Source organism: Melozone crissalis, unplaced genomic scaffold (assembly GCF_028551555.1).
Source record: "Melozone crissalis strain CALT ecotype California unplaced genomic scaffold, PUWL_Pcris_2 ptg000006l_1, whole genome shotgun sequence".
Taxonomy (NCBI): domain Eukaryota; kingdom Metazoa; phylum Chordata; class Aves; order Passeriformes; family Passerellidae; genus Melozone; species Melozone crissalis.
Window position 1 is genome coordinate 828,963 of NW_026535784.1, and position 27,102 is coordinate 856,064.

Sequence of the window (27,102 nt, forward strand, 5' to 3'; positions counted from 1 at the left end):
CGATTCATGGCGGTCTCACCATCCTTTTTTCCCACCAAATTCCCCCAAATCTCAGCTGTTCCATGGCACTCTGATCCCAAATCCCCCCAGACGTTCCCAAATCCCACCTGCTTCAAAACAGTCTCACCAATCTTGTTTCCCCCCAAATCCCACCTGTTTCATGGCAGTCTGATCTCAATTCCCCCAAATCCTACCTGTTCCATGGCAGTCTCACTGATCCTGATTCTCCACAAACACCCCCAGATATCCCACCTCTTCCATGGCACTCTGATCTCAATTCCCACCAAATTCCACCAAATCCCACCTGTTTCATAGCAGTCTCACTGATCCCAATTCCCCCCAAATCCCACCTGTTCCACGGCAGTCTGATCCCAAATCCCACCTGTTTCATGGCGGTCTCTCCGATCTTGTCCGAGTGCTTGCGGATGCTCTCCAGGAAGTCCTTGAGGTCGGACATGGAGAGCTCCTTGATCTCCTCGCGCAGCCGCGGGATGTTGTCCACCATCACCTTGCAGAAGCGGTAGTGGCTCACCTGGGGCAGGAACGTGTGCTCCAGGTGCTCCAGGGTCTTCAGGGCCGGGTAGTGCCTGGGGGAGCAGGGAAAGGTCAGCAATGTCAACCTGGTTTTTTAAGATTTTCTAAGCCTTCTGATGCTGACATTCTTGTAGCAAACTTTCTCGCACACTTTCTGTAAATAGCTCATTGTTTTGCATTCCTGTATGGAGGAGGAGAAAGTTGATGGACTGTTGGTTTGACCAATGTCATTGGAGAGGTGGCGCTGTCACCCTCCAATCTACTGTCACTTTTGGAAAACTATAAATGTTGGAGTCAAAAATAAACTTCTCTTTCTTCTTCACCTTGAGAACAGCGGTGTGAGCTTGTGTTCTTTCGTGTCCTACAGCGACACAGGAACCCTGCTGGAACCCTGCTCTGGTGGAGCCCAGGGCTCAGGGAACGTTCCTCTGCCTGTCCGGAGATGTCCTCACCCCCAGGAGAACATTGCACTGCTTTAACCTTCCATGGAGAAAGCTGCCTAGATTTTGGGATGAATTGGAATCTACGAGTGTGTGAAATACAGTAATATAGTTTATCATAGTCTGAAAAACTAAATTTTTGGGTTTTTAGTATGGAGGTGTGTTGCAGACATCTTTTTATGGAAAATCCTTTCCTTAGGATTTTTCCTCCTGAGAAGCTGAGAGGCCTCAGGAACAAAATGTAAACAATGGTTATCTGCTGCTGTGGAATGCAACAGGTGCATCTGTGATTGGCCCATGTTGGATGTTTCTAATTAATGGCCAATCACAGTCAGCTGGCTCAGAGAGAGAGTCTAAGGCAGCTGCCTTTGTTATCATTCTTGGCTATTCTATTCTTAGCTGGCCTTCTGATGAAGCCTTTTCTTCTATTCTTTTAGTATAGTTTTAATGTAATATATATGATAAAATAATAAATCAAGCCTCCCGAAACATGGAGTCAGATCCTCATCTCTTCCCTCATATCCTGGGACCCCTGTGAACACGGTCACAGAGGTGGATAAAAGATGGAGGATTTGGGGCATTGCCTGATCTCCTTCTTGTTCTTCATTTCCTTGGGGCCGGTCTCTTCTCCCAAGCAATCACGGAGAAGACAAGAGGACATAGCCTCAAGGTGTACCAGGGGAGGTTCAGGCTGGTGATTAGGAGGAATTTATTCAGAAAAAGGGTGATGAGATACTGGAATGGGCTGCCCAGGGAGGTGGGAGATCATCCCTGGAGGTGCTCAAGCAAAGACTGGACATGCCATGGTCTGGTTGGCATGGTAGTCTTTAGTCCTAGGTTGGACTCAATGATCTCAGAGATCTTCTCTAACCATTTTCTGCTGTGTTGGTGGCACAGGGAGATTGGTCACAAAGAGCCACAATGCAGATGTTGTGTGAACAAAGAAATAATTAGTTATTGGTAGAAAGGTAGAAATAAAATACATTCTAAGAGTTAACTGGACAAAATAGTTTTAAAAAAACCTTAAACCTGTGTGTCTTGTAACTTTTTTAGTGCCTTTCTCTTTGTATACCAAGTCTAGAATGTAGATGGCGAGCTGAACTGTTGTAAGAGAAAAAATAACAACCTGAAAACCAAAAAACCCGTAAGTCCCGTTCATCTCTCAACTCTCAATTCTAGAACTTTTTTAAGTCTCCCCCTCAGTGGGAATTGTCACAGTTCTGGTTCACCCATTTGTGATTTCACCAATTTTGAGATTTCCCAGCCCAATGCACCAAAGAGAGGTGGGTTCACTGCTGGCCAATCCCCCGGGCACTCAATTTCTGCTCTGAGACAGGATTAGGAGAAAGGCAAAGCAGGATCAAAACCTTAAAAGGGTATTAAAAAATTATTATCACTTATTTTACTATCAGCTGTGCATCACTTCCCTAAATGTCTCCTGTGCAAAACCATGACGCCTGGTTACTGAGAATTTTAGGCTCTCTGTGCTAACAGAATTCAGGAGAGAACCTTGGGAATGCCCAGGGAGCCAGGGACTGACCCAGAGAGACAAACACCCACTGGGGGCTGATATTCCAGGGAATTCTCAGGTCCCATTCCTCCCACAAACCCCATAATTTTAGTTCTATTGTTTAATTTTGGAAGCTTTTTTTGGGAGCAGCTCCCAGAGGGGAGATGAGCTGTGTCCCAGGCCCGTGTCCCCAGGGCTGAGGGGGAAAAGCAGAATTTGGATAAAATCCAGGGCCAGGGGGGCCTTTTTGGGGTGATTTTCCTGTTCCTGTCGGGGATTTCTCAGCTCCCAGCAGGATGAACATTCCCAGAGAATCCACGGAGCATCCAGGTCTACAAGGGAGCTGGAGATGGACTGGGGACAAGGCCTGCAGGGACAGGAGCCAGGGAATGGCTCCCAGTGGGAAAGGGGAGATTGGGCTGGGATCTTGGCAAGGAATTGCTGTCTGGGAGGGTGGGCAGGGGCTGGGCTGGAATTGCCAGATTTGCTGGGGCTGCCCCTGGATCCCTGGCAGTGCCCAAGGCCAGGTTGGAGCACCCTGGGTGTGGAAGTTTTGCAGTTGGGTGATCTTTGGGGTCTCCTCCAACCCAAACCCTTCCAGGATTTTACGATTCCATTTCTCACTGCTTGGAGACCACACAGAGCCAAGGGTAAATAAAAAGGTCTGATCCCTCCAGAGCATTCAGATCCCTCCAGAAATTTTGGGGTTTTCCACCATTTTCCACACAGCCATGTTAAAAAAAAAAAAAAAAAAAACAAAAAAACTTTTCTGTTCCTTCCTTAAATTTTGGCCAATTTAGAGAAAAATTCTCTCCTTTCACCCTGATCATTGCTCTGGGATCAGCTCTACCTCCAGTTCCTGGTCATGGATTCTCCATTTGGGAACAGCCTGAGCTGGTTTAGAAACTTTCCCTATTTCCTTCTGTCTGTGGAGTTTATTCTCCAAAACTGATCCCAAACCCTGATGGCAGGACCCCTCCCATGGCTGCACATCCTGAAATGATCCAAGTGAGACCTGGAGCAAAAAAAAACATGGAATATCTTGTGCTGTGTCTGTTCAATGGAGCCATCAAATCCAGACAAAAAGAAACAGAAAAAAAAACCAGCCAGGGCTCCCAATATTCCTGAAATGTGGATTTCAGCGTGGGTTTGGTCACAAATGAACCAATCCAAATAATGGAGGGGGAAAAAGGGAAGCAATTCTCAGCTGCAGCCCCTGGAAATGCTGCCCAGAGGGAGGGCATGGAGCAGCTGGAGGATTCCCTGCAGGAATTCCCAGGGATCAGCTCCAGCTCCCACCCCACATCTGCCACCCTCAGGGCTCCAAAATTGCTTTTTGCTGCTCAAACTAACCAGGATTCCTGCCAAAATCCCAGATTTTCATCCCTCAGCAGATGCAGGGTGGGGAAACTCCTGGATTTACAGCCCAGCATTCCTGAGGCATCAAGTGTTGAGGAATTATTTCTACACAAGTTTTCTCCCCAATTCCCACCATCCTGATGTTCCCAGCTCTTTGCCTCCCCCCCCCATTCCCTACCATCTCTCACATTGGATTAAGATTTGTTTTATGGCATTCATGGAATAAAATTTAGTTGGTAAAACATCTTGGTTATATGTACAATATTGAGCTGCCATAAAAACCACAGAGCACTCACCCTCATTCCCAAAATCTGAACCTGCTGCCATCCCCAATATTGAGCTTCCACTAAAAAACCAAGGAGCATCCACCTTAATTCCCAAAATCCAAACCTGTTGCCATTCCCAATACTGAGCTGCCATAAAAACCAAGGAGCAACCACCTTAAATCCCCAAATCTGAACCTGCTGCCATCCCCATTGTCAGTTGTACCACAGGAGGATGAGCAGGACTGTGAGGAAAAGCAGCCAAAATCCAGGAAATCTAACCTGAACTGCGGAGATTCTCCTTAAATTACACAGCACCAAAGAATTCCTTGGACTCATCCCCCCTCCCCACATTCCCTGGGATCTCTCAGGTTGGATTAAGATTTGTTTTGTGGCATTCATGGAATAAAATTTAATTGGTAAAACACCTTGGTTGTATGCACTATATTGAGGTGCCATAAAAAACCCAAGGAGCATCCACCCTCATTCCCAAAATCTGAACCAGCTTCCATCTCCAGTATTGAGCTGCCATAAAAACCAAGGAGCATCCACCTTAATTCCCCAAATCTGAACCTGCTGCCATCCCCATTGTCAGTTGTACCACAGGAGGATGAGCAGGACTGTGAGGAAAAGCAGCCAAAAAACCAGGAAATTTAACCCAAACTGCTGAGATTCTCCTTAAATTACACAGCACCAAAGAATTCCTTGGACTCTTCCCCCCACCACATTCCCTGGGATCTCTCAGATTGGATTAATTAATTCCATGGCATTCATGGAATAAAATTTAGTTGGTAAAACACCTTGGTTGTATGCACAATATTGAGGTGCCATAAAAAAACCAAGGAGCACTCACCTTAATTCCCAAAATCTGAACCTGCTGCCATCCCCATTCTCAGCTGTACTACAGGAGGATGAGCAGGACTGTGAGGAAAAGCAGCAAAAAACCAGGAAATTTAACCGAGAAAAGCTGGTTTTGAGCTGCTGGGATTCTCCTTAAATAACCCAGCACCAAACAATTCCTTGGACTCTTCCCCTGAAAGCCCAGCCCAGATTTACCTCTTGGATTTCATCTGCTCCCGCAGCTTGCTGTACATCTCCAGCACTGGGAAGAGAAGGAAAACACAGCTCTGAGACAGGAGCACACAGCTGGGAATCCAAAAAGGAAACAAAAAACTGGGAATTCCACCAAAGAGCTCCAAAAAGGAGGAGGTTCCTCACCAGGGAGACACAGGGTGAGTTTATCCACCGTGGCTGAGATGTTCCTCTGCTGCAGCCGGCACTGCCTCAGCTCCTGCATGGCCAGGATCAGCTGGAAAAAGGGGAAAAGCTCCCTCAGGATCAGCAGCCACCCCTGGGCCCCATCCCAGGAGCAGCAGAGCCCAAACCCTGCTCTGATAAGGGGCGAGCTCGGGATCGGGGCAGCTCCAGCCAGGGAAGTTCCCTGAATTCCCTGGATTTCAAACAGGGAGCAGCAAACCCAAAGGCATCAAACTGGCCTTGGAGCACATCCTGTGCATTCCAAAATGTTATTTCCCCTTCCCAGTTTAGGCATCTCTTCCAAGATTTTTGGTTTTCAAAGGCAGGATGTGGTCGCTTGCTTCCAGGGGATTCTCCTCATCCCAGAGTTAACAGGGATTTCATGAGGCTCCAGGAGAAAATCCTGGGATGGGGAAAAGGGGAAAACAGGGAGGGAATTCTCACATCCCAAAGTGAACAGGGATTTCTCAGGGCTCAGGTTCCAGAGAAAATCCTGGGATGTGGAAGAAGGAAAACAGGGATAACAAGGCCAGGCTGGACAGCGAATTTTCCTCATTTCTAGCTAAGAGGGATTTTTCAAGGCTCAGGCTCCAGAGAAAATACTGAAGATGTGGAAAAAGGAAAAACAAGTGCACAAGGCCAGGTTGGACAGGGAATTCTTACATCCCAAAGCTAAAAGGGATTATTCAGGGCTCTGGCTCCAGAAGAAAATCCTGGGGATGTGGAAAAGGGAAAACCAAGGATACAAGGAGGGAATTCTCACATCCCAAAAGTAACAAGGATTTCTCAGGGCTCAGGCTCCAGAGAAAATCCTGGGGATGTGTAAAAGGGAAAACAGGGATACAAGGCCAAGCTGGACAGGGAATTTTCCTTATTCCAAGCTAACAGGGATTTCTCAGGGCTCAGGCTCCAGGAGAAAATCCTGGGACATGGAAAAAGGAGAACCAAGGCCAGGTTGGACAGGGAATTCTCCCTCCCACACCAGTCCAGGCTGCAATTCCAGGACTGGATCCATCACTTACTTCTTTCCCTTCGTTCTGCAGCTTCCGGTTGGTGTCTGTCACTTGGTTCTGTGGGGATATTGGGAAAAGCACAGAGCACATGCCATAAATCAGGACAATGTTCTTCCCACCAAAACAAACTGTCCATAAACACCATCCCTCCCTCCCTCCCCACGGCTCCCATCCCATGGAAAAGCTGTTTATGGCTGAGTTAACAGCCACTGTCACTGGGGGACAAATCCAGGGATTTCCCTCTTTGCCACTGGAGAGAAGGGAAAGGCAACAGGAATTCATTCAGAGGCATGGAAGCCTCAAAGTGCTGGAATTTTCATGGATCCAGTTTGGAAAAGGACACAAGGCCAGGTTGGACGGGGAATTCTCCTCATTTCAAGTAAACAGGGATTTCTCAGGACTCAGGCTCCAGAGAAAATCCTGAGGATGTGGAAAAGGGAAAAACAAGGACATAAATCCAGGGATTTCCCTCATTGCCACCAGGAGCTTTCCCTACAAATAAATATTTATATTTATGGAATTTCTTATAAAACTTCCTTTGGGATCTTCATCTCCCTCTGGATGGATCCTTGCTCCTGCCTGGTATAAGATATTTTTATATACCTTAGATAAAAAATCTCCCTATTTTTTCTGGATTATCCCACCAAGCTGTGGCTCAGAGCTGGAAAATTTCCACTTGGCAAAGCTGAGGATTCCCTGGAGAGGGAAGAGCCCAGCCCAGCCCTTCCCAGCCCCAGAAGGACATACAGGAGAACAAAGGGGATTTGGGGGCTCATCAGGATGGAAAATCAGGAGTTCTCCTGTTATTCAGCCAATGAGTGGGAAGAGAACTTTGGGAATTCTCCCGAGTTCAGGCTGGGGCAGCTGGAAAAACCAACCCCAACTTCCAAGCCAACATTCCCAGCTCCAGATCTCTGCCAATTCCTGAGGGAATTCCAGCAGGGTTGCTCAGAGTTCTGAGATTTCACATCACTCTGAGATTTCCATGCCATAAAACCCCTTTTTTGCCCCAAAATCTCCTTCTGCAGCTCATAAAGCTGGAAACGTTCATTTCCAAGCTCATTCCTGTAAAAGGTTTTTTCTGATCCAGGTTCTCCCCACAGTGGGAGCTGCTGCTGCATTCCTGCCCCATTTTAGGAACAAATCCCTGCTGATTTCCAGAGTTCTGCTCCTTCTGGAAACAGAACCTTTCCCAGAGCTTGGAAAACACCAAGAGCTGGGAGACAGAGCCCTCAAAGGGCTTCCAGGAGTGGGTGATCTCACAAATCCACCCCAGAGCTTTGCTTCCTTTGGAATAATCCCGGAAACGAGGAATTTTTAACAAATTTCAGCCCAGAGAAGGAACAGCACATGGGGCTCTCCCTTTCTCCAGCAGGATGGGGATGGAGGAGCAGGAGGAGCTCCAAGGGGGATTGGGAAGATAAAAAAAAAACATCCTGGAGGAAAAATCCAGCAAGGAACAGCTGAGGGAGCTGGGAAGGGGCTGCACAATCCCTGAGGGAGCTGGGAAGGGGCTGCACAATCCCTGAGGGAGCTGGGCAGGGGCTCAGCCTGGAGCAAAGGAGGCTCAGGGGGCCCTTGTGGCTCTGCACAGCTCCTGCCAGGAGGGGAACAGGGACAGGAGCAGAGGGAACGGCCCTCAGGGTGGATTATTGGGAATATTCCTCATGGAAAGGGCTGCCCAGCATTGGAAGGAGCTGCAGTGGAGTCTCCATCCCTCAAGGGTTCAAAACCCTGTGGATGTGGCACTTGGGATGGGCCTTGGTGGCGGCTGGACTTAAAGATCTTGAGCAACTTTTCCAACCTCACCAATTCCATGATCCCACAATCTCCGTCCTCTTTGAGCTCACCAGATCAGACAGAAGGAAAACTTTGGATTCATCCACAACAAATTGATTCAGGATCCATTTTTTTGAAACAGATCCTGGACCACCACAGTTTTCCCCTGTTCCAGCCTCCCCCAGGAAGGTTTGTGGTGCTCCCAACAGCAGAATCACCCAACCTCAGAGCTCCCTTCCATTCCCACACCAGCCATGGTGCTTTCCAGCTTCCCAGGATGGAAGAAAGGAGTTCTCCATAATTTCCCCTCCAGCATCTGCATCCCATCTCTGGTCCTGCCGCAGTAGCTGCAGCCCTGCTGGCTGCCTGCCCTCCCCAAAACCTGCTCATTTCCTTTATGGTGTTTGGAGCTTTTACGAGCAGGAGCCCAGCATCTCCTCCAAAGATTATTTGATTTGCTCAGATCCCGAAAATCCCACCAGGAAAAAGGAATCCGTGTCGGGTAATTTAAAACCACTCCTGAACTGAGGCTGGGGCTGGAGGGGTTTGCTGCCAAAATCCCCCAGCAATCCCAGCCCCAGGGAAAAGCAGGGCTGCAGCGGGGCCCTGCACGCCCCAGGGTTTTGGGGGGCAGGGGGTCGTGTTTGGGATTGTTCCTGGAGTCTCCAGGCCTGCATGAACACAGGGATGGTTGTTTACACACACCCCGTGCTGCTAAGCTGGGCTTGGCAGAGCCGGGCTTTGCTAAGCCAGGCCAGACATGCGGAGGGGGATGTGACAGTGGTCACAGGGGTTTTCAGGTGAGGGAAGAGATGAGAATGTTGACTCTATGTTCAGAAGGCTGATTTATTATTTTATGATATATATTACACTAAAACTATACTAAAAGAATCGAAGGAAAAGCTTCATCCCAGAAGGCTAGCTAAGCTAAGAATAGAATAGAAAAGAATGAAAATAAAGGTCTGTGGCTCGGACAGAGAGAGCCAGCTCTGCTGTGAGTGGTCACTAATTCTAAACATCCACACAAGACCAATCACAGATCCACCTGTTGCATTCCACAGTAGCAGATAACCATTGTTTACATTTTGTTCCTGAGGCCTCTCAGCTTCTCAGGAAGAAAAATCCTAAGGAACAGATTTTCATAAAAAGATGTCTGTGACAGGAGGACAGGCAGGTGGCACGGCAGGGACTGGGAGCACTCCAGGGGTTTATGGGGTGAGCTGTTCCCTCACCCCTAGAAAAGGGCTCAGAAAGTCCCTGGGATCATCCCAGAGGGGCAGAACGCTGCGAGAGAGGAGCAAGGGCAGCTGGAGAGGAACCCTGGGAATGGAGCCATGTCACAGAAGTATTTCCTGAAAAATCATTTCATTTGGATCTTTCCTCCTGAGAAGCTCAGAAGCTTCAGCTTCTCCATGTTTTGCTGCTTTGGAATGTGATTTGGAGAACTGTTTACCCAGCATGTGAATTGTTTTTAGTTGATGACCAGTGGCAGCCACCCGTGTCGAGGCTGTGAGCAGACACAAGATTTTATTATCATTTTTTCCTTTCCTTTCAAGCTTTCTGATGAAATCCTTTCTTCTATTCTTTAGAATAGTTTTAATATATCATTTTCTTTTAATATAATATATATCATAAATAATAAATCAGCCTTCTGAAACATGGAGTCAGATTCTCATCTCTTCCCTCATCCTGGGACCATTAAACACCACCACAGAGCCACCTCTGGATCCATCCCTGTCCCTGCTGGTGACATGAGGGAAGGGACAGTGACACGAGCCATCCATGCTGCAATCCCAAAAACTGCTCCCAGCTCTCTTCTCTACACATGAGGGAAAATTAATTCCCCAAAAGTGTTGTCCAGCCCTGGCAGGGGTGGAGTGGTGATTCCTGAAAGATTTAAATCCATGGATGTGGCACCTGGGGACATGGCCTGGGCAGTGCTGGGAATGGTTGGACTCAGAGGGATTTTCCAACCTGAACAATTCTGGGATTCCATGAAATTAAAAAGGAATCATCTCTGGTTTATGACTGACAGGGCAGAAAGCTGTAGAATTAAAAAGGACTTGTCAGCCATGTGAGCTGGGATTCCTGGAGAAGGGAGGAAAGACAGCCCCAGCTGGGACAACACTGGGGGAGGTGGGATAAAAATCCACCAGGAATGACCCAGCTGAGTGAGAGAATCAGGGAATGGGTTGGGTTGGGTTGGAGGAGGCAACCTTAAATCCCACCCAGTTCCATGGGCAGGGACACCTCCCACTGCCCCAGGTGGATCCACGCCCCAGTGTCCAACCTGGCCTTGGGCACTGCCAGGGATCCAAGGGCAGCCACAGCAAATCTGGGAATTCCAGCCCAGCCCCTGCCTAGCCTCCCAGCCAGGAATTCCTTCCCAAGATCCCGCCATTTAGTCCATGGCATGAACATGAGGGCAGCTCTTTGCTGAGCCACAGCAGGGCAGCTGGAAATCACAAATCCCAAAATCATCATGGTTGGAAAAGATCACCCAGTCCAACCAGGGAGACCACTGCCTCATGTCCCCAAGTGTCACATCCACAGGGCTGTGAAACCCCTCAGGGATGGAGATTCCAAACTTCCCTGGGCACTTTCAATTCCTGACATCCCTTTACATGAGGAAATTCCTCCTAATGTCCAATCTAAACTTCCCCAGACCCTCCCCTGAGGCCGTTCCCTCTGCTCCTGTCCCTGTTCCCTGGGATAAGATCCCAAATCCCCCCGGCTGTGCCCTCCTGGCAGGAGCTGTGCAGAGCCACAAGGGCCCCCTGAGCCTCCTTTGCCCCAGGCTGAGCCCCTGCCCAGCTCCCTCAGGGATTGTGCAGCCCCTTCCCAGCTCCCTTGGGGATTCTGCAGCCCCTTCCCAGCTCTGTTCCTGCCCTGGCCACACTCCAGTCCCTCCAGGGCTCTCCCCAGCCGTGGAGGTGCCCCAGCAGTGCCAGCACAGGGGACATGGGCACTGCCCTGGCACTGCCACCCCAGAGCTGGCACATCCCAGGGGTCTCTTGCCCGCCTGGGCATCTCAGGCTCGTGTCCAGCCAGCTGATGCTCAAGGAGATAAAATTCCCAGGGCAGTGCTTGGGGACAAACAGGACATTAAAACAGCCCTGAGGTTCTGCTCAGGTTTAGTTCATTTGGGGCTGCTCTGAGAGCCCCAGCCACAGAAGGTGACACATCCAGAGCGAGCTAAAACAACAGCAAAAAGGACATTTGTGCAAAAACCCAACCCCAGAGCAGCCCAGAGCACACGAGAGGAGGAGGAGGGAGCAGGGAGGGCCCCGCTGGCTCCTCACGGGTTCAAAGGCCCAGATCAAATGGAGGATGAATGGCTGGAACCAAACCCACTCTCAGCACTCGATCCTCAGATGATTCCCCAGGGAAAGCCTCACAAAGAGGGCCCAGGGTTTCAGAAAGGCTTTTCTGGGGATGTTTTCGCCATGTGCTGTTTTATGGATCACATAGGCCTGGAAATCAAGGGAGATCCTGAGGGGACAGGGATGGACTTCACAGTGAGCCACCAACAAAGGGGCTGGTGTCAGAATGGGAACCAGCTCCGAGCAAACAAACAATGTGCAAGTCTTGGCTGGAAACAATGCCTTGAAAAAATAAAAAATAAAGTAAAAAAAGGGAAAAAAACCTACTTATTTCATGGTTATTCCAATGGATTCATCCAGCAATGAATTGCTGGGTGAATTCTCCTCAGGACATCCCTCAGGAAGGTGTTCCTGAGAGGAAACCCCATTTTGGGATGGAGACTTGGATGTGTCACGTAGGAACCCTGCTGGGAAATGCCACAGGTAGTTTTAAATGAATGAATAAATGTGTTAAAAGCAGCACTCAGCACCCTGACTTTGAGTTCTTCCCTTTTCTCCAGAAAATTTGCTTTTTTCTGACAGATTTTGTGATTTAGAACTTCAGCTTTTCCAGTCTCCCACACTCCTGAACACCAGGAAAGTTGTTCTCAATTCCCAGGAAGGTCCTTTTCACCAGGACAGGCTCCACTCAGCCAGAAAACCTCCCTGAGCTGCTTCCTGGGGACAAACCACAACTTTTTGGGAGCCACTCGACTCAGCCCCATTCCATAAGTGACTCTTCAGGGAGGGATTTTGGGTTTCCAGCCCAGGTCCCACCTTGTTCCTGCAGGAAGGGACGGCCCAGACTCTCCCTGACCTACTTGGATTTGTGGAGACGAACCAGGAAGGTTTTGACACTCCTGTGCCCCCCAAATTTGGAATATTTGTATTTTAAGGTACAGGAACCAAGCTGGATTCCCAAGCACCTCCAACCTCCTGCTCCCTTTTCCTGAAGCCTCTCCAGTTTCCTTCCTGCCCTTCTTCCAAATTCTCATGCTACAAATGGCTTTTTCCACATATTACTGAGCACTTTTCCAAGAACTGGGTAAATCCCACCTTCCTCTCATCTTTCTGCACAGTTTTAAAGGCCACAAGACTTATTTTAGCTCAAGAAACTGGGATAAGATCCATGAGGAAAAGCACTTTTCCTAATGAAAACAGGCTTGGCTTGAAGTTTCTTGGTGCTTTTAATGCACCACACTGGTGCAGTTTGGCCAAATAATTGCTAAACTTTCAATGACCAACCCATTGCTCCAGGAACAATTAAAATAAATATTTATATTTCAATTTTTTTTTTAAATAGAAATGTCCTGGATAAAAGGAGAAAAGACTGATGTAGTTCTGAGAATCCCAGAGTGCCTGAGATGGGGCCACCTAAAAAGAGCTGCCCAGGGCAGTGTCAGGGCAGGATTTTCACAGAACTCACAGGGTTGAAAGAGACCTTAAAGATACCAAAACCAACCCCAACTGAACCCTGGCACCCAGTGCCACATCCAGGCTTTGTTAAACACATCCAGGGAAGGTGACTCCACCACCTCCCTGGGCAGAACATTCCAGAACTTTATCACCCTGACGCCTCAGGTTTGAGCTTTTCTATTTTTCACATTCTGTGCTGCTTAATGTGTGGGTCTGGATTCATATTATGGGATGGTGAGCTCTGTGCACAGAGCAGGGAGACAAAACAATTCCTGCTCCAGCTGGGCACCAAGGACAAATGATCCAAATCTCAGCCCAAGAGCACAAACACCGTGGGCTGCAGAGAGAAAAACAAGCAGGGTGGGACTGCCTGGGCTAAAGCTGGAACGGGACAATGAACTGCAAGGTGCAAATGGAGCAGAACTGATCCAAGGGAGAGACCCCAGGAGCGCATTTTGGGACCATTTGGGGTCATCTTGGGTTCATTTTGGGTTCACTTTGGGACCATTTTGGTCCATCTTGGGTTCATTTTGGGACCATTTTGGGTGCAGCCCTGGCTGGGCTCTTGTGCTGCCCCAGGTGGATCCATTGAGAAGATCCTTTTAACAAATCCCTGCTTTATTCTTTAACTCTGTTCTGCCTCTGTTCCAGCTCAGCCTTCCCAAGGCATCAACCTTTCCTGTAGAACACTTTTCTGTGCTATCCAGCCTGTATTTTCCCTCACTGTAAGAGCCTAAATGAGGGATGTGGGACTCCAGGGGCTCTCCAAAATGCAGTTTATTGTATCCAAGGTGTTACAGCAGTTCAGGGCTTTGGGTGACAGAGCTGTCAGCTCTGTGGTGCCCACAGCTGTCAGCTCCAGCTGCAGGCAGGCCTGGAGACCCTTTGGTTTTGGTTACAATGCATTCTATACTTTTCTTTTGGTTACAATGCATTTTATACTTTTCTTTGCTGACCATCTCAATACAGTAGAACCAATCTATACCTTAACTTTTACCTATAGCCTATCATAACTACTGTAATTACCATATTCATGTTACTGTTCTCCAATCACTAAAAGTCAGTACATCACAGTTTAAGCTAGAAGTTGTTTTTCAGTTTTCTTGCAGTGCAAAATTCTGAGACCTTTTTTCTGCTTGCCACATTTGCTGCCTTGTTTGCCTGTGCTCTCTTACTGTTTGGCAAAATCATCTTCTTGTTTGGGGTGGGTTTATCTTTTGCTCTAAGCCATAAAACCCCTTCTAACAAACACACCCTTTGCTTCCTTGGTTATCCACTGAGACTGGCTCAGCAGTTCTTTTCTTCTATATCAAAACCTGCTTTCATTTCTATTCCTTCATCAGACTCTACATTTAAAAATCTTTCTGCCAAACATCTGTGAGAGTTTCTTGTCAAACTTTCATCCTTCCCAACATCTCACCTTGAGTTTCTGGGCCTCTCCCCGGACCTTGAGCAGCTCGGTGATGGAGTCCACGAAGCCCTGGTAGTGGAAGTTGCACATCTTCTCGATCTCGCGGTCGTGGTTGCGGATCCGCGCCTCCAGCTTCTCCATGAAGCGCCCGTGCTCCTCCCCATCGTACACAGACCTGCAGGGACAGCCAGATCAGCACCCCAGAGCAGCACTGCCCCAGATCAGCACCCCCAGAGCAGCACCCTCTGCTCTGCTGCCAGGAGCATCCAAAACCTGACCCCAAAAATGTCCTCTGCTCATCCCAGATCAGCACTCCCAGCCTAGCACCTCCAGATCAGCACCCCTTGATCAGAAACCCCAGCCCAGCACCCCAGATCAGCACCCCTTCAACAGCATTCCCAGATCAGTACCTTCAGCTCAGCACCCCCAGCCCAGCACCCCCAGCTCTGCTGCCAGGAACATCCAAAACTTCACCCCAGAAATGTCCTCTGGACACCCCAGATCTGCAGCCCCAGCTCTGCTGTGAGGATCCACCAGGAACATCCAAAATCTGACCCCCAAAACACTCTCTGGACACCCAGCTCAGCACTCCCAGTTCTGCTGCCAGGAACACTCAAAACCTGACCCGACAAATGTCCTCTGGACACACCAAATCAGCACCGCCAGCTCAGCATTCCCAGCCCAACATCCCCAGCTCTGCTGCCAGGAACATCCAGAATCTGACACCAAAAATGTCCTCTGGACACACCAAATCAGCACCGCCAGCTCAGCATTCCCAGCCCAACATCCCCAGCTCTGCTGCCAGGAACATCCAGAATCTGACACCAAAAATGTCCTCTGGACACACCAAATCAGCACCTTCAGCTCAGCACCCCCAGCTCTGCTGCCAGGATCTACCAGGAACATCCAGAACTTCACCCCAAAAGGAACAAAAAGGAATGTTCCTCACCCAGGAATATCCAAAACCGGACCCCAAAAACATCCCCTGGACATCCCAGCTCAGCATCCCCAGCTCTGCTGCCAGGATTTATGAAGAACATCCAAACCTGACCCCAAAAACAGCCTCTGGACATCCCAGTTCAGCATCTCCAGCTTGGCTGCCAGGATCCACCAGGAACATCCAAAACCTCGCCCCAAAAGGAACAAAAATTAACGTTCCTCACCCAGGGACATCCAAAACCCGACCCCAAAAACGCCCTCCTGGGACAAAGGTACAGGTCATAAACCAGACATTAAATTAGATTTTAAAATGTTTCTATTCCAAGTTTACTTTTCCTTTTTCACCATTTTGTGTTCCCAGATAAACCAGACGAGCCCAAACCAGGCCTGAAATGTTTCTATTCTACCTTTTTTTCTCCTTTTTCCATCATTTTGGTGTTCCCTAAGAGACAAACCAAGCCCAAAATGTTTCTATTACAACCTTTCTTTTCATTTTTCCATCATTTTGGCATCTTCTGAGAGACAAGAACAACTCAGGAGGACCTGAAATGTTTCCATTCCAAACCTTTTTTTTTTCCTTATCCCATCTCTCCCCACCCTCCTTCAGCTTCAAATTAAATATAAGGATGGAAGTTAAACCCAAATTTCTGTCCCACAAATGTTTCCCTGGAAAGCAGAAGGACCAAGTCCCACTCTGGGAATTCCAGGGTTGTTTTCCTGCGTTTTTACACCAAATATGGATATTTTTAATGGACTGTGGCAATCCCACCCTTGGCCCTGCCTTTGGGAAGTTTTGGCTCCTAAATCTGAATTCCCTCCCAGCCCAAGAGTTAAGCTTGGAGTGAGGTTTATGGATTTGAGCTTGGGTCAGAGGGACAAATTAGGGATAGAGCAGATTCCAGGCAGCCTTTGGAGAGAAAAGACGGTAATGACAGAGAGAAAAGATGGGAATGAGAGAGAAAATATGGGAATGACCAGAGAGAAAAGATGGGAATAACCAGAGGGAAAATAGGAATAACCAGAGAGAAGAGATGGGAATGACAGAGAGAAAAGATGGGAATGACCAAAGAGAAAAGATGGGAATGATAGAGAGGAAAGATGGGAATATGAGAGAAAAAAGATGGGAATGACCAGAGAGAAAAGATGGGAATGACAGAGAGAAAAGATGGGAATAACCAGAAAGAAAAGATGGGAATGACCAGAGAGAAAAGATGGGAATGACCAGAGAGAAAAGATGGGAATGACCAGAGGAAAGATGGGAATGAGCAGAGAGAAAAGATGGGAATAACAGAGCTGACCAAGATGTGACAATGAAATATTAAAAAATCATTAATCAGTGATCATTAAAAAATCATTAAGCAGTGAGGAGCAACATTCCAGAGGGAACCCCAGGAATGCAGGTGGACACAGGAAATCCTTTCTCCTGCACTGGGATCTGTGCTCTCCCTTTGGAGAATCCCATCCCTAAAATTCACAAAGGCCCCCAAGAAACCGGAGAAAACCCCAAGACAGAGCTAAATGCTGGAGAAAATCTATTTAGTTATTATTCTTCCAGGCCATTTCAGTTCTGCAGGTTCAGTAAAAGATTCTCAGTGTCAAAACCAAAATTCCAGAATTGTAAAATCTTGTTAAATTCAGTGTGAGAGAAGCCAGACACCCAGAGCAGGGGATGGAGAGGGCATTGCCTTGTCCTGCTCAGTCTAAAAGCGCAAAAAAGAGAGAAAACCTCCTCAGACTCCAGGAGAGGCAGCACTGGAGCGGTGCTGCTGGATTTTCATGCAAGTTTGGAGGAGTTTTGGCTGCTGAAATGTGAAATTTGGAGCCCGAGTGCCATCTAGTGCTGCGTGGCCTCCTAGCACGGTCCCAGTGACTCCAAAGATCTCGGCACAAAAATGAGAATTCCAATAAAAAATAAAGGTGGATAAGTTGTGTCTGCACTCAGGGATAAACTGAAACAATAAAAACCCCACAGCAGTCATGATGTGTTTGTACTCAAAGGCAAATTTGGGATTTACATCTGAAAATGGGACAAAAACCACCTCAAAATTACTGAAAATGTCCAGGAAAAATTCCCTTTGGAGGTGGCAAAGCTAAGGAATAAATATCTGATTACTAAACCCCTTTGGTTATTAGAAATTCTATTATTTTATTCTTTTTTAGCCAAACTTCAGTGTGGAAAAAATAAAATTTGGTGTCAGACAGGAAGGAAACACCAGCACACGATGGGAAGCTCTTCCCTCCTGAGCTCTCCTGCTCCTCCAGGATCATTTTTCCAGAAAAATCCAGCCCTTCTGAGCTCTCCTGCTCCTCCAGAATTCCTTTTCCAGGAAAATTCAGCTCTCCTGACCCTCCAGGATCCCTTTTCCAGGAAAATCCAGTATTGAACCTTCCCTTCTGATCTTTCCTGACCCTCCAGAATTCATTTTCCACAAAAATCCAGCCCTCCTAAGCTCTTCTGCTCATCCAGGATCATTTTCCCAAGGAAAATCCAGCCCTGGCTCTTCCCTCCTGAGCTCTCCTGCTCCTCTAAGATCATTTTTCCAGGAAAATCCAGTCTTGAACCTTCCCTCCTGAAAATCCAGCCCTTCTGAGCTCTCCTGACCCCCAGAATTCCTTTTCCAGGAAAATCCAGCCCTTCTGAGCTCTTCTGACCCTCCAGGATCTTTTTCCAGGAAAATCCAGTCTTGGTCCTTCCCTCCTGAGCTCTCCTGACCCTCCAGGATCTTCTTCCAGGAATATTCAGCCCTCCTGGCTCTCCAAGATCATTTTTCCAGGAAAATCCAGTCCTGGCTCTTCCCTTCTGAGCTCTCATGCTCCTCCAGAATTCCTTTTCCAGGAAAATTCAGCCCTCCTGAGCTCTCCTGCTCCCCCAGGATAATTTTTCCAGGAAAATCCAGTCTTGAACCTTCCCTCCTGAGCTCTCTTGACCCTCCAGGATCCTCTTCCCAAAGAAAATCCAGCCCTGGCTCTTCCCTTCTGAGCTCTCCTGACCTTCCAGAATTCATTTTCCAGGAAAATCCAGCTCTTCTGTTTCTCCAGGATCCTTTTCCAGGAAAATCCAGCCCTGGTCCTTTCCCTTCTGAGCTCTCCTGACCCTCCAGAATTCCTTTTTCAGGAAAATTCAGCCCTCCTGAGCTCTGCTGCTCCTCCAGGACCATTTTTCCAAAACCGGGATGGAACCAGAGCCAGGCCAGCCCCAGCTCCAGGCACTCCAAAGGTGCAGGATGGACATTCCAGAATTTTGGGATGGTGCTGCCTCCTCCCACAGGAGAGCTCAGAGAATCCCTGGTGCCTCTCAACTCAAAATAATCAACATTAATTACTCGGTTTGGGGGTGCAAAGAACGAACCTCGCCCCAAAACACCCCAAAATCCCAAATTCCGCCATCGCCTTCCTCCACGCTGCTTCCCACCCTTCCAACTTCCTCAGCCTTGGAAAATCCTTGGAAAATAAAATTTCCATATTTAAAATTTTTGGTCCTTTCTCAAATACAAAAGTTTTATGAACACACCAAGTTTGGCCAACAATGGTTTTTTAACCTGTTGAGTTTGGGGGTTGTTTTTTTTCATATTCACAATTTTGGTGACTCTCTCAAATCCAGGAGTTTTAGGAACACACCAAGTTTGGCAAATAATGATTTTTTAATCTGTTGTTGGGGTTTTTTTCCCCGTATTTAAAATTATTGGTGCCTCTCTCAAATACAGGAGTTTTATGAACACGCTAAATTTGGCAAATATTAATTTTTTAACCTGTTGAGTTTGGGGTTTTTTTTTTCCATATTCACAATTTTGGTGCCTCTCAAATACAGAATTTTTATGAACACAGCAAGTTTAGAAAAAATTATTATTTAACCTGTTGGGGGTTTTTTTTCCATATTTACAATTTTTGGTGCCTCTTTCAAATACAAAAGTTTTATGAACACACCAAGTTTGACAAATAATGATTTTTATCCTGTTGAGTTTGAGTTTTTTCCCCATATTTACAATTTTTGGTGCCTCTCTGACACACAGAGGTTTTACGAACACACCAAGTTTGGAAATAATGATTTTTAACCTGTTGTTTTGGGGGTTTTTTTTCCATATTTTCAATTTTTGGTGCCTCTTTCAAATACAAAAGTTTTATGAACACACCAAGTTTGACAGATTTCCTCATTTTCCCATCCCTCAATCCCACAGAAAGGTTTCTCCACCCCTGACTAATTAATCCAGGCTAACACAATTTAGAACATCAGAAAGAAATAACATACATTAAAATAAAAGTTGAAAAATAAAAGTAGAGGCCTTCTTATTCTGGACTAAATTATTAATAAGAAAACCGTAGGAAATAGATTTGCAGAAAATTTTTAAAACTTGACAGAAGGCTGCATTAATATACAAATTTTGAGGTAAGAAATGTTGACTTAGAAATGCTACAGAATAAGACAGATACTATTGAGAGAGAAATTAAATTAGAAATAAGTTTTTTAAATATAAGTTTATTAAAAAGATTAAATATTTCAGAGAAAGAATTATAAAAGATAGATTGCAATAAGATTTATGATTATTTTAGATTATTTTTTGATAATTTAGATTATTAATTTTTAGCTATTTATGATATAGTACAATAAAATCTGATAAGTTAAAAAATGCTTATAATGCAATTAAGAAATAATCTGCTTCTGATTATTAACATAACATATATATAACATTTTTTGATTATTAACATAACATATACATATAACATTTTTATATATGTTATATATATATATTTATAATTTATAACATAAATTGTAACATCTGTATTGTCTCACCCTTCATATGAGATTAAAACTAAAATAAAATGTTTAAAACACCTCTCAGTTACCCCATCTCTAAGTCAAACAAGAGCGTAATCCAACAGAAAACAAGAATTAAGCTCGGTTTAGGCTCCTCCTGCTGGTTTTAAGAACAGACTGGGACAGAGCTACAGAAATCCATCCTGGAGGCTTTTTTAATTTTGCTTCTTTGCCATAAAGAAGTGCTGGTGAGAAAAGCTGCTCCACAAAAAAAGGTGCTCCAGAAAAGGGTTTTGGTAAAAAAATGCTGAGCCAGAGGGGCACAGCCAGAGGGTCCCACAGGCCTTGATCCCTGCAGCTCCAAACTATGGAAAAGGCCTTGAAATTCCTGGGATTGGGCTGTGGGGTTTCACCATTTCAGCATCCCTTAAAAATCCACTTCAGTTTTGGTTTGGTTTTTTTTTTGTTGTTTTGTTTTGTTTTGTTTTTTAAGGTCAAACTGGAAAAAAACTTCTTTCCAGGGAAGCCACAAGTGGATGGGGAGCTGCCATGTGCAGTCAAGAGTTCCTGCAAAGTTTATCCCCCAAAACAGGGACAAAACAGAGCTGGAGCTGCCAGGAGACTGAGAGGGGAAGTGCCAGACAAAGATCTGCCTGTGCCAGGGTCAGAAAGCCATGGAATATCCGCAGGGATCATCCATCCAAGCCCTGGCACCCCAAAATCCACCCTGTGCCATGGGTCATGAAACCATAGGATGTCCACAGGGATCATGCATCCAGCCCCTGGCACTGCCAAATCCAAAATTCACCCTGTACCAGGGGTCAGAAAGCCATGGAATATCTACAGGGGTCATCCATCCAGTCCCTGGCACTGCCAGGCATCCCAAAATCCCATCCTGTGCCATGGAATATCCTGAGATCCACAGGGATCATCCAGCCCAGCCCCTGGCACTGCAAATCCAAAATCCCAGCCTGTGCCAGGGTCAGAAAGTCATGGGATATCCTAAGATCCACAAGGGTCAGGGATCACACCCCTGGCATTGCCAGACACCCCAAAATCCGCTCTGTGCCAGGGGTCAGGAACCCATGGAATAACCCAAGATACACAGGGATCATCCATTCAACCCCTGAATTTCCAAAATCCACCCTGTTCCAGGGGTCAGAAAGTCATGGAATGTCCTGAGACCCACAGGGATCATGGATCAAACCCCTGGCATTGCCAAATCCAAAATCCCACCCCTGCCAGGAGTCAGAAAGTCATGGAATATCCACAGGGATCATCCATCCAACCCCTGGCATTGCCAAATCCAAAATCCCATCCTGTGCCAGGCGTTAGAAAGTCATACAATACCCACAGGGATCAGGGACTAAACCCCTGGCACTGCCAGGCATCCCAAAATCCCATCCTGTGCCATGGAATATCCTGAGACCCACAGGGATCATCCATCCAGCCCTGTCCGTGCCCAGACCCCCCAGAATCCCACCCTGGCCATCCCTGGCAGTGCTGTCCCAACACTCCGGGAGCTCTGGCAGCCTCGGGAACGTTCTCACTGCCTGGGCAGTGCCAGCACCCTCGGGATGAGGAACCCTTCCCTAAAATCCGACCTAAACCTGCCCTGGAGCAGCTCCTGCTCCTGTCCTGTCCCAGAGAAGGGACGTGAGGGATGGGAGGTGAACGTCCCACATCCCACATCTCGCCCCCATCCTGCCCCACCAGCCCCTGAGCCCTCCCCAGGGTCCTCAGCCCCTTCTCCGCCCACAGCAGCCAAAACTGGGGGAGATTTGGGGGGTACAGCCCAGAAAAACCCACCAGGCTCAGCTGGAAACCTCCTTCAGACAAGAGGGGACAGTGCCAGGGGGGTTTGCATGTGAAGGGACCTAAATTTGGGATTTAAATCTGAAAATGGGGAAAAAAAACACCTCAAAATTACTGAAAATGTCCAGGAAAAATTCCCTTTGGAAGTGGCAAAGCTAAGGAATAAATATCTGATTACTAAAACCCTTTGGTTATTAAAAAATTCTATTATTTTATTCCTTTTTAGCCAAACTGTAGTGTGGAAAAACTAAAGTTTGGTGTCAGACAGGAAGGAAACATTAGCACACGATGGGAAGCTCTTCCCTCCTGAGCTCTCCTGACCCTCCAGGATCATTTTTCCAGAAAAATCCAGCCCTTCTGAGCTCTTCTGACCCTCCAGGATCTTTTCTCCAGGAAAATTCAGTATTGAACTTTCCTTTCTGAGCTCTCCTGACCCTCCAGAATTCATTTTCCAGGAAAATTGAGCCCTCCTGATCATCTAGGATCCCTTTTCCAGGAAAATCCAGCCCTGGACCTTCCCTCCTGAGCTCTCCTGACCCTCTAGGATCATTTTTCCAAAACCAGGAGGGAACAATTCCCTTTGGAGGTGGTAAAGCTGAGAAATAAATATCTGATGACTAAAACCCTTTGGTTATTAAAAAATTCTATTATTTTATTCCTTTTTAGCCAAATTTTAGTGTGGAAAAAATAAAGTTTGGTGTCAGACAGGAAGGAAACACCAGCACACGATGGGAAGCTCTTCCCTCCTGAGCTCTCCTGCTCCTCCAGGATCCCTTTTCCAGGAAAATCCAGTCTTAAATCTTCCCTTCTGATCTTTCCTGACCCTCCAGGATCCCTTTTCTAGGGAAATCCAGCCCTGGTCCTTCCCTCCTGAGCTCTCCTGCTCCTCCAGAATAATTTTTCCAGGAAAATCCAATCTTGAACCTTCCCTCCTGAGCTCTCCTGCTCCTCCAGGATCATTTTTCCAAAACCAGGAGGGAACAATTCCCTTTGGGGCTAAGAAATAAATATCTGGTGACTAAACCCCTTTGCTTATTAGACAATTCTATTATTTTATTCCTTTTTTAGCCAAATTTTAGTGTAAAAAAAATAAAGTTTGGTGTGGCATCCCTGCCATGGCAGGGACATCTCCAGGTGCTCCAAGCCCCAATTCCCCATCCCTGGAATGTCCAGGACCAGCCTGGACAGGGCTTGGAGCCCCTGGGACAGCGGGGATGGACCTGGAAGGGCTCTGAGGTCCCAAAACCCCCCCTGACCCCATAAACCATCACCCAGAGCCTCGGGCAGGGCCCACCCCAGCAAGGAACTGAAATAAATTCAGCTGGAAGTGCAGAGAGGGGAAATCTGTGGAGATGGAATGACAGAACTCTGGGACAATGCAGGGAGGACGAGTTGGGGACAGAGCAACACCAGTGGCTTTTGTTCCCAATTAACAGAGGAACAAATTCCTCAGGCTGCTGCAGGCTTCAATTCTCTTTTTTTTTTCCCCTTTTTTAAACCTTCTGTAGTGGTTTGAGTCCCTCAGAAACATTTTCTTCTCATTAAGTGACATAAAAGCATTAGCAGTTTGTTTAATCTCAGCCTAAGTTTTGTCATAAACAAATTAACTACTGAGCACGGCAGAAAAACAACAGTGACCCCAGGAGTGGTGCAACAGCCCTGGAAAAAAGGGCAAAAAAGGTTAAAAATGAATTCCTGCCTCGGATGGGACTGGCAGCAGCTTAAACTTCATGATTCTGAGGTTTCTCCAATCAGGACAGCAGCAAAAATCCAAAAAAATCTCCAAAGATTTCCCACTGAGGTGTGGGGAAAGCGAGGGGAGAATTCATTTATTGTTTTCATTCTGCCAATCAATCAAAAATTGATTTAAGGCCAGAATTGAAGCCAAAGATTTAAACCCAAAATCTAAGACCAAATCAAAACATAAGGTCAAAACTTAAGCTCAAAACTTAAATCCCAAATTTAAGCCCAGAATTTAATTAAGGCCCAGAACTGAAGCCCAAAATTTCAACCCCAAAATTTCAACCCCAAATTTAAACCTTAAAATTTCAACCCCAAATTTAAACCTTAACTTTTAAACCCAAAAATTCAAATCCCAAATTTAAGCTTAAAACTGAATTAAAGGCCAGAACTGAAGCCCAAAATTCAAACCCCAAATTTAAGTCCAGAACTGAATTAAAGCCCAGAACTAAAAATCCCAAATTACAGCCCTGAACTGAAGCCCAAAACTTAGGCTCAAAATTTAAACCCCAAATTTAAGCCTAGAAATGAATTAAAGCCCAGAACCAAAGCCCAAAATTTAAACCCCAAAATTTAAACCCCAAAATTTAAGCCCAGAACTGAATTAAAGCCCAGAACTGAAGCCCAAATTCAAGCCCAAAATTTCAGCTCAGAATTTAAAGACAAAATCTAAGCCCACTCTGCCGTGTCCTGTCACCCACACAGGTCCACACTCACACCAAAAATACAGAAAAATTGATTTTTTTTTTCTTTTTTGGCAGATAGAAAATCCTCAATCCTAACAGTAAAATCATTCCCAGGTGGATTTGTCTCCCTCCTCCTCCTCAGACATTTCCCTCTCCATCCAATTCCCAGTTTCCCACAGAAATCATTCCAGTCTGGAAAATTCCACAGAACACCAGGGACAGCCCCCAGTATTGCCTGGTGGGAAACAAAGCAGGAGAGCACCATCAAAGATGATTTTAATAATAATTAAGTTGATTTTAATAATAATAATAATAATAATAATAATAATAATAATAATAATATCCTGGTTTTCCAGTTGGAACACCTTAGTCCTAGGCAGGAATGGCAGGAATTCCCAATTTATTTCTGGGAATATTTGGGATCAGGAATTTGGGAATTTTGGGAATATTTGGGATGGGGGAATTCCAGGATTGGGGGATTTTGGAAATATTTGGGATGGGGAATTCCAGGATTGGGGAGTTTTGGGAATATTTGGGATAGGGAATTCCAGGATTGGGAGATTTCCGGGAATATTTGACCAAATTCCATCATTTATTCAGTGGCACTTGACACAGCAAATCCCAGAATTCCTGAATCTCAAAACTCCAGAATTTCCCATCCCAAATATTCCCAATATTCTCAAATCCTAGAATTCCTGAATCCCAAAATTCCAGAATTTCCCACCCCAAATATTTCCAAAATTCTCAAATCCAAGAATTCCTGAATCCCAAAATTCCAGAATTTCCCATCCCAAATATTCCCAAAATTCTCAAATCCTAGAATTCCTGAATCCCAAAATTCCGGAATTTCCCATCCCAAATATTCCCAATATTTCCAAATCACAGAATTCCTGAATCCCAAAATTCCGGAATTTCCCATCCCAAATATTTCCAAAATTCTCAAATCCCATGATTCCTGAATCCTGAAATTCCAGAATTTCCCACCCCAAATATTCCCAAAATTCTCAAATCACAGAATTCCTGAATCCTGAAATTCCAGAATTTCCCATCTCAAATATTCCCAAAATTCCCAAATCCCAGAATTCCTGAATCCAAAAATTCAGGAATTTCTCATCCCAAATATTTCCAAAATTCCCAAATCCTGGAATTCCCAACCTCTGGAATTCCTCCTTTTTTCCACAGCTCCAGGAGGAAAGCAGCACAGAGAATTCCCACAAACCACATCCCAAAAAATCTACCCCAGAGGCCCAGGAGGAGCTTCCAGCAACCCAGGAGATTCCTCTGGCTGCCCTGGAGGTCTCAGAGACCTTGGCACGGAGTCAAAATCCAATTCCATGGATTTTAGCCCATGGATACAATTCCCAACTTTGTGTGAGGAGTTACAAACACAAGGGTTTGAGTGGAACGATAGCTAATTTGTCACAGGGTGAAAAAGCAGAATTTTGGGGTTTTTAGAATGGGGGTTCAGGAGGCAAGATGGAGGAATCTGGGCGTGTCCTGACCTCCTTCCTCTCCTTGTCCTCCACCTTCTGCTGTGGTGGTGACACTTTTGGATTGGTTTAGAGTAGAGATAGACTGTCTAACGTAGGTGATAGTTATTGGAAAATTATTGTGAATAAAGTACAGGCAGTTTTTAGTATAAAAAGCTAACACTGCCCTGAGGTTGTCAGTGTGCCCCAACCCAACCTGCCAGACAGACCTCAGCAGGACAGACAGACAATGAATTAGATAACAGCAAATAAACAACCCTGAGAACCAGAGCCAAGGAATCCTGTGTTCTTCTTCACTCTCGGGGCTGGGAAAAAGAGACTTTCCAACACCTCGGGGTCATCTCCACACCACAGAGACCCCCGAGAGGCTTCCTCACGGGGCTGGGCCTGGCTTCCCTCAGTGGTCTGGGGAGGAAATTGGGAAATTTGGTGCCAACAGCTCTTGGGGAAGACGGCGGTGTCACCACAGCTGAGGAGACACAAGGATTGGGAAGCAGCAGCCAAAGGAAAACTGGGAGTGATTGCAGAGGATTCCAGAGGCCAAGGAAGATGAAAGTCAGCATAGGTCCATGGAAATGGATCAGGAATCCAAAGGGATCGGTTGGGGAAGGAGAGACCCCAAAGTCTCCCTCAGGCACAGCTCCTCATGTGCTGATCCATGAAATACCACAGGAATTGGGTTTGGGTTTGAAGGGAAAAGGCTGGGGAGAACATGGGGAGCACAAAGCCTTGGGAAAAGTCCTCTGCTATAAAACATGGAATGAGCAAGGCTGGAAAAGCCCTCAGAGATCCTCCAGCTCACCCCATAACCCTGCACCACCATGCTGACAACAAACCCCGTCCCAAGAGCCACATCCAGGCCCTTTTGTCACCTCCAGGGAGGCAATTCCAGCCCCAATCCCTGACCCCTGCAGGTGGAGACTCCCAGAGCTCCTCTGAACCCTCTCCAGCAGCTCCACTCTGGCCCTGGAGCTGAGGAATCCTCATCCCGTAAACATCCCAGCCCTCCCCAGCTCTGCACACAGATTATTTTACCACAGAACAATTTTAATGCCGATTCTCGCTGTGTTATTGCCCAATAAAAGCTCCTTCTGTTGTCTTATGCATTGTCTCCACGAGTGCATTTGGATTTTTCAGAGCATTCTTGGCTCCAGGCCTCGCCCCCTCCTCTCTCTGCTGGGAAGAAATGTGGTCACAGCATCCAGCAGAGGCACAACAAACCCTGGGGACGTGCCTGACATTAAACACCCCTCAAAAATCCCATCCTGAGGGACAGCAGCTGGTGGAGCACTTCCAGCAGTGGGACAGCACCAGCAGTACCCAGGGACCTGCTTG

General features: G+C 46.6%; 1 protein-coding gene across 2 annotated transcripts in view; it reads right to left on the reverse strand.

Moving 5' to 3' along the window:
• Positions 1-27,102, reverse strand: part of EXOC6B (exocyst complex component 6B) — a 290,272-nt gene that overhangs the window by 228,799 nt on the left and 34,371 nt on the right. For both annotated transcript variants that reach the window (XM_054290746.1, XM_054290738.1), the window contains exons 2-6: positions 14,354-14,519; positions 6,386-6,433; positions 5,325-5,415; positions 5,163-5,208; positions 383-587 (exon numbers count right to left, since the gene is read on the reverse strand). In XM_054290746.1, the coding sequence (XP_054146721.1) occupies positions 383-587; positions 5,163-5,208; positions 5,325-5,415; positions 6,386-6,433; positions 14,354-14,519 (556 nt within the window). The remainder of the gene's footprint in view (positions 1-382; positions 588-5,162; positions 5,209-5,324; positions 5,416-6,385; positions 6,434-14,353; positions 14,520-27,102) is intronic.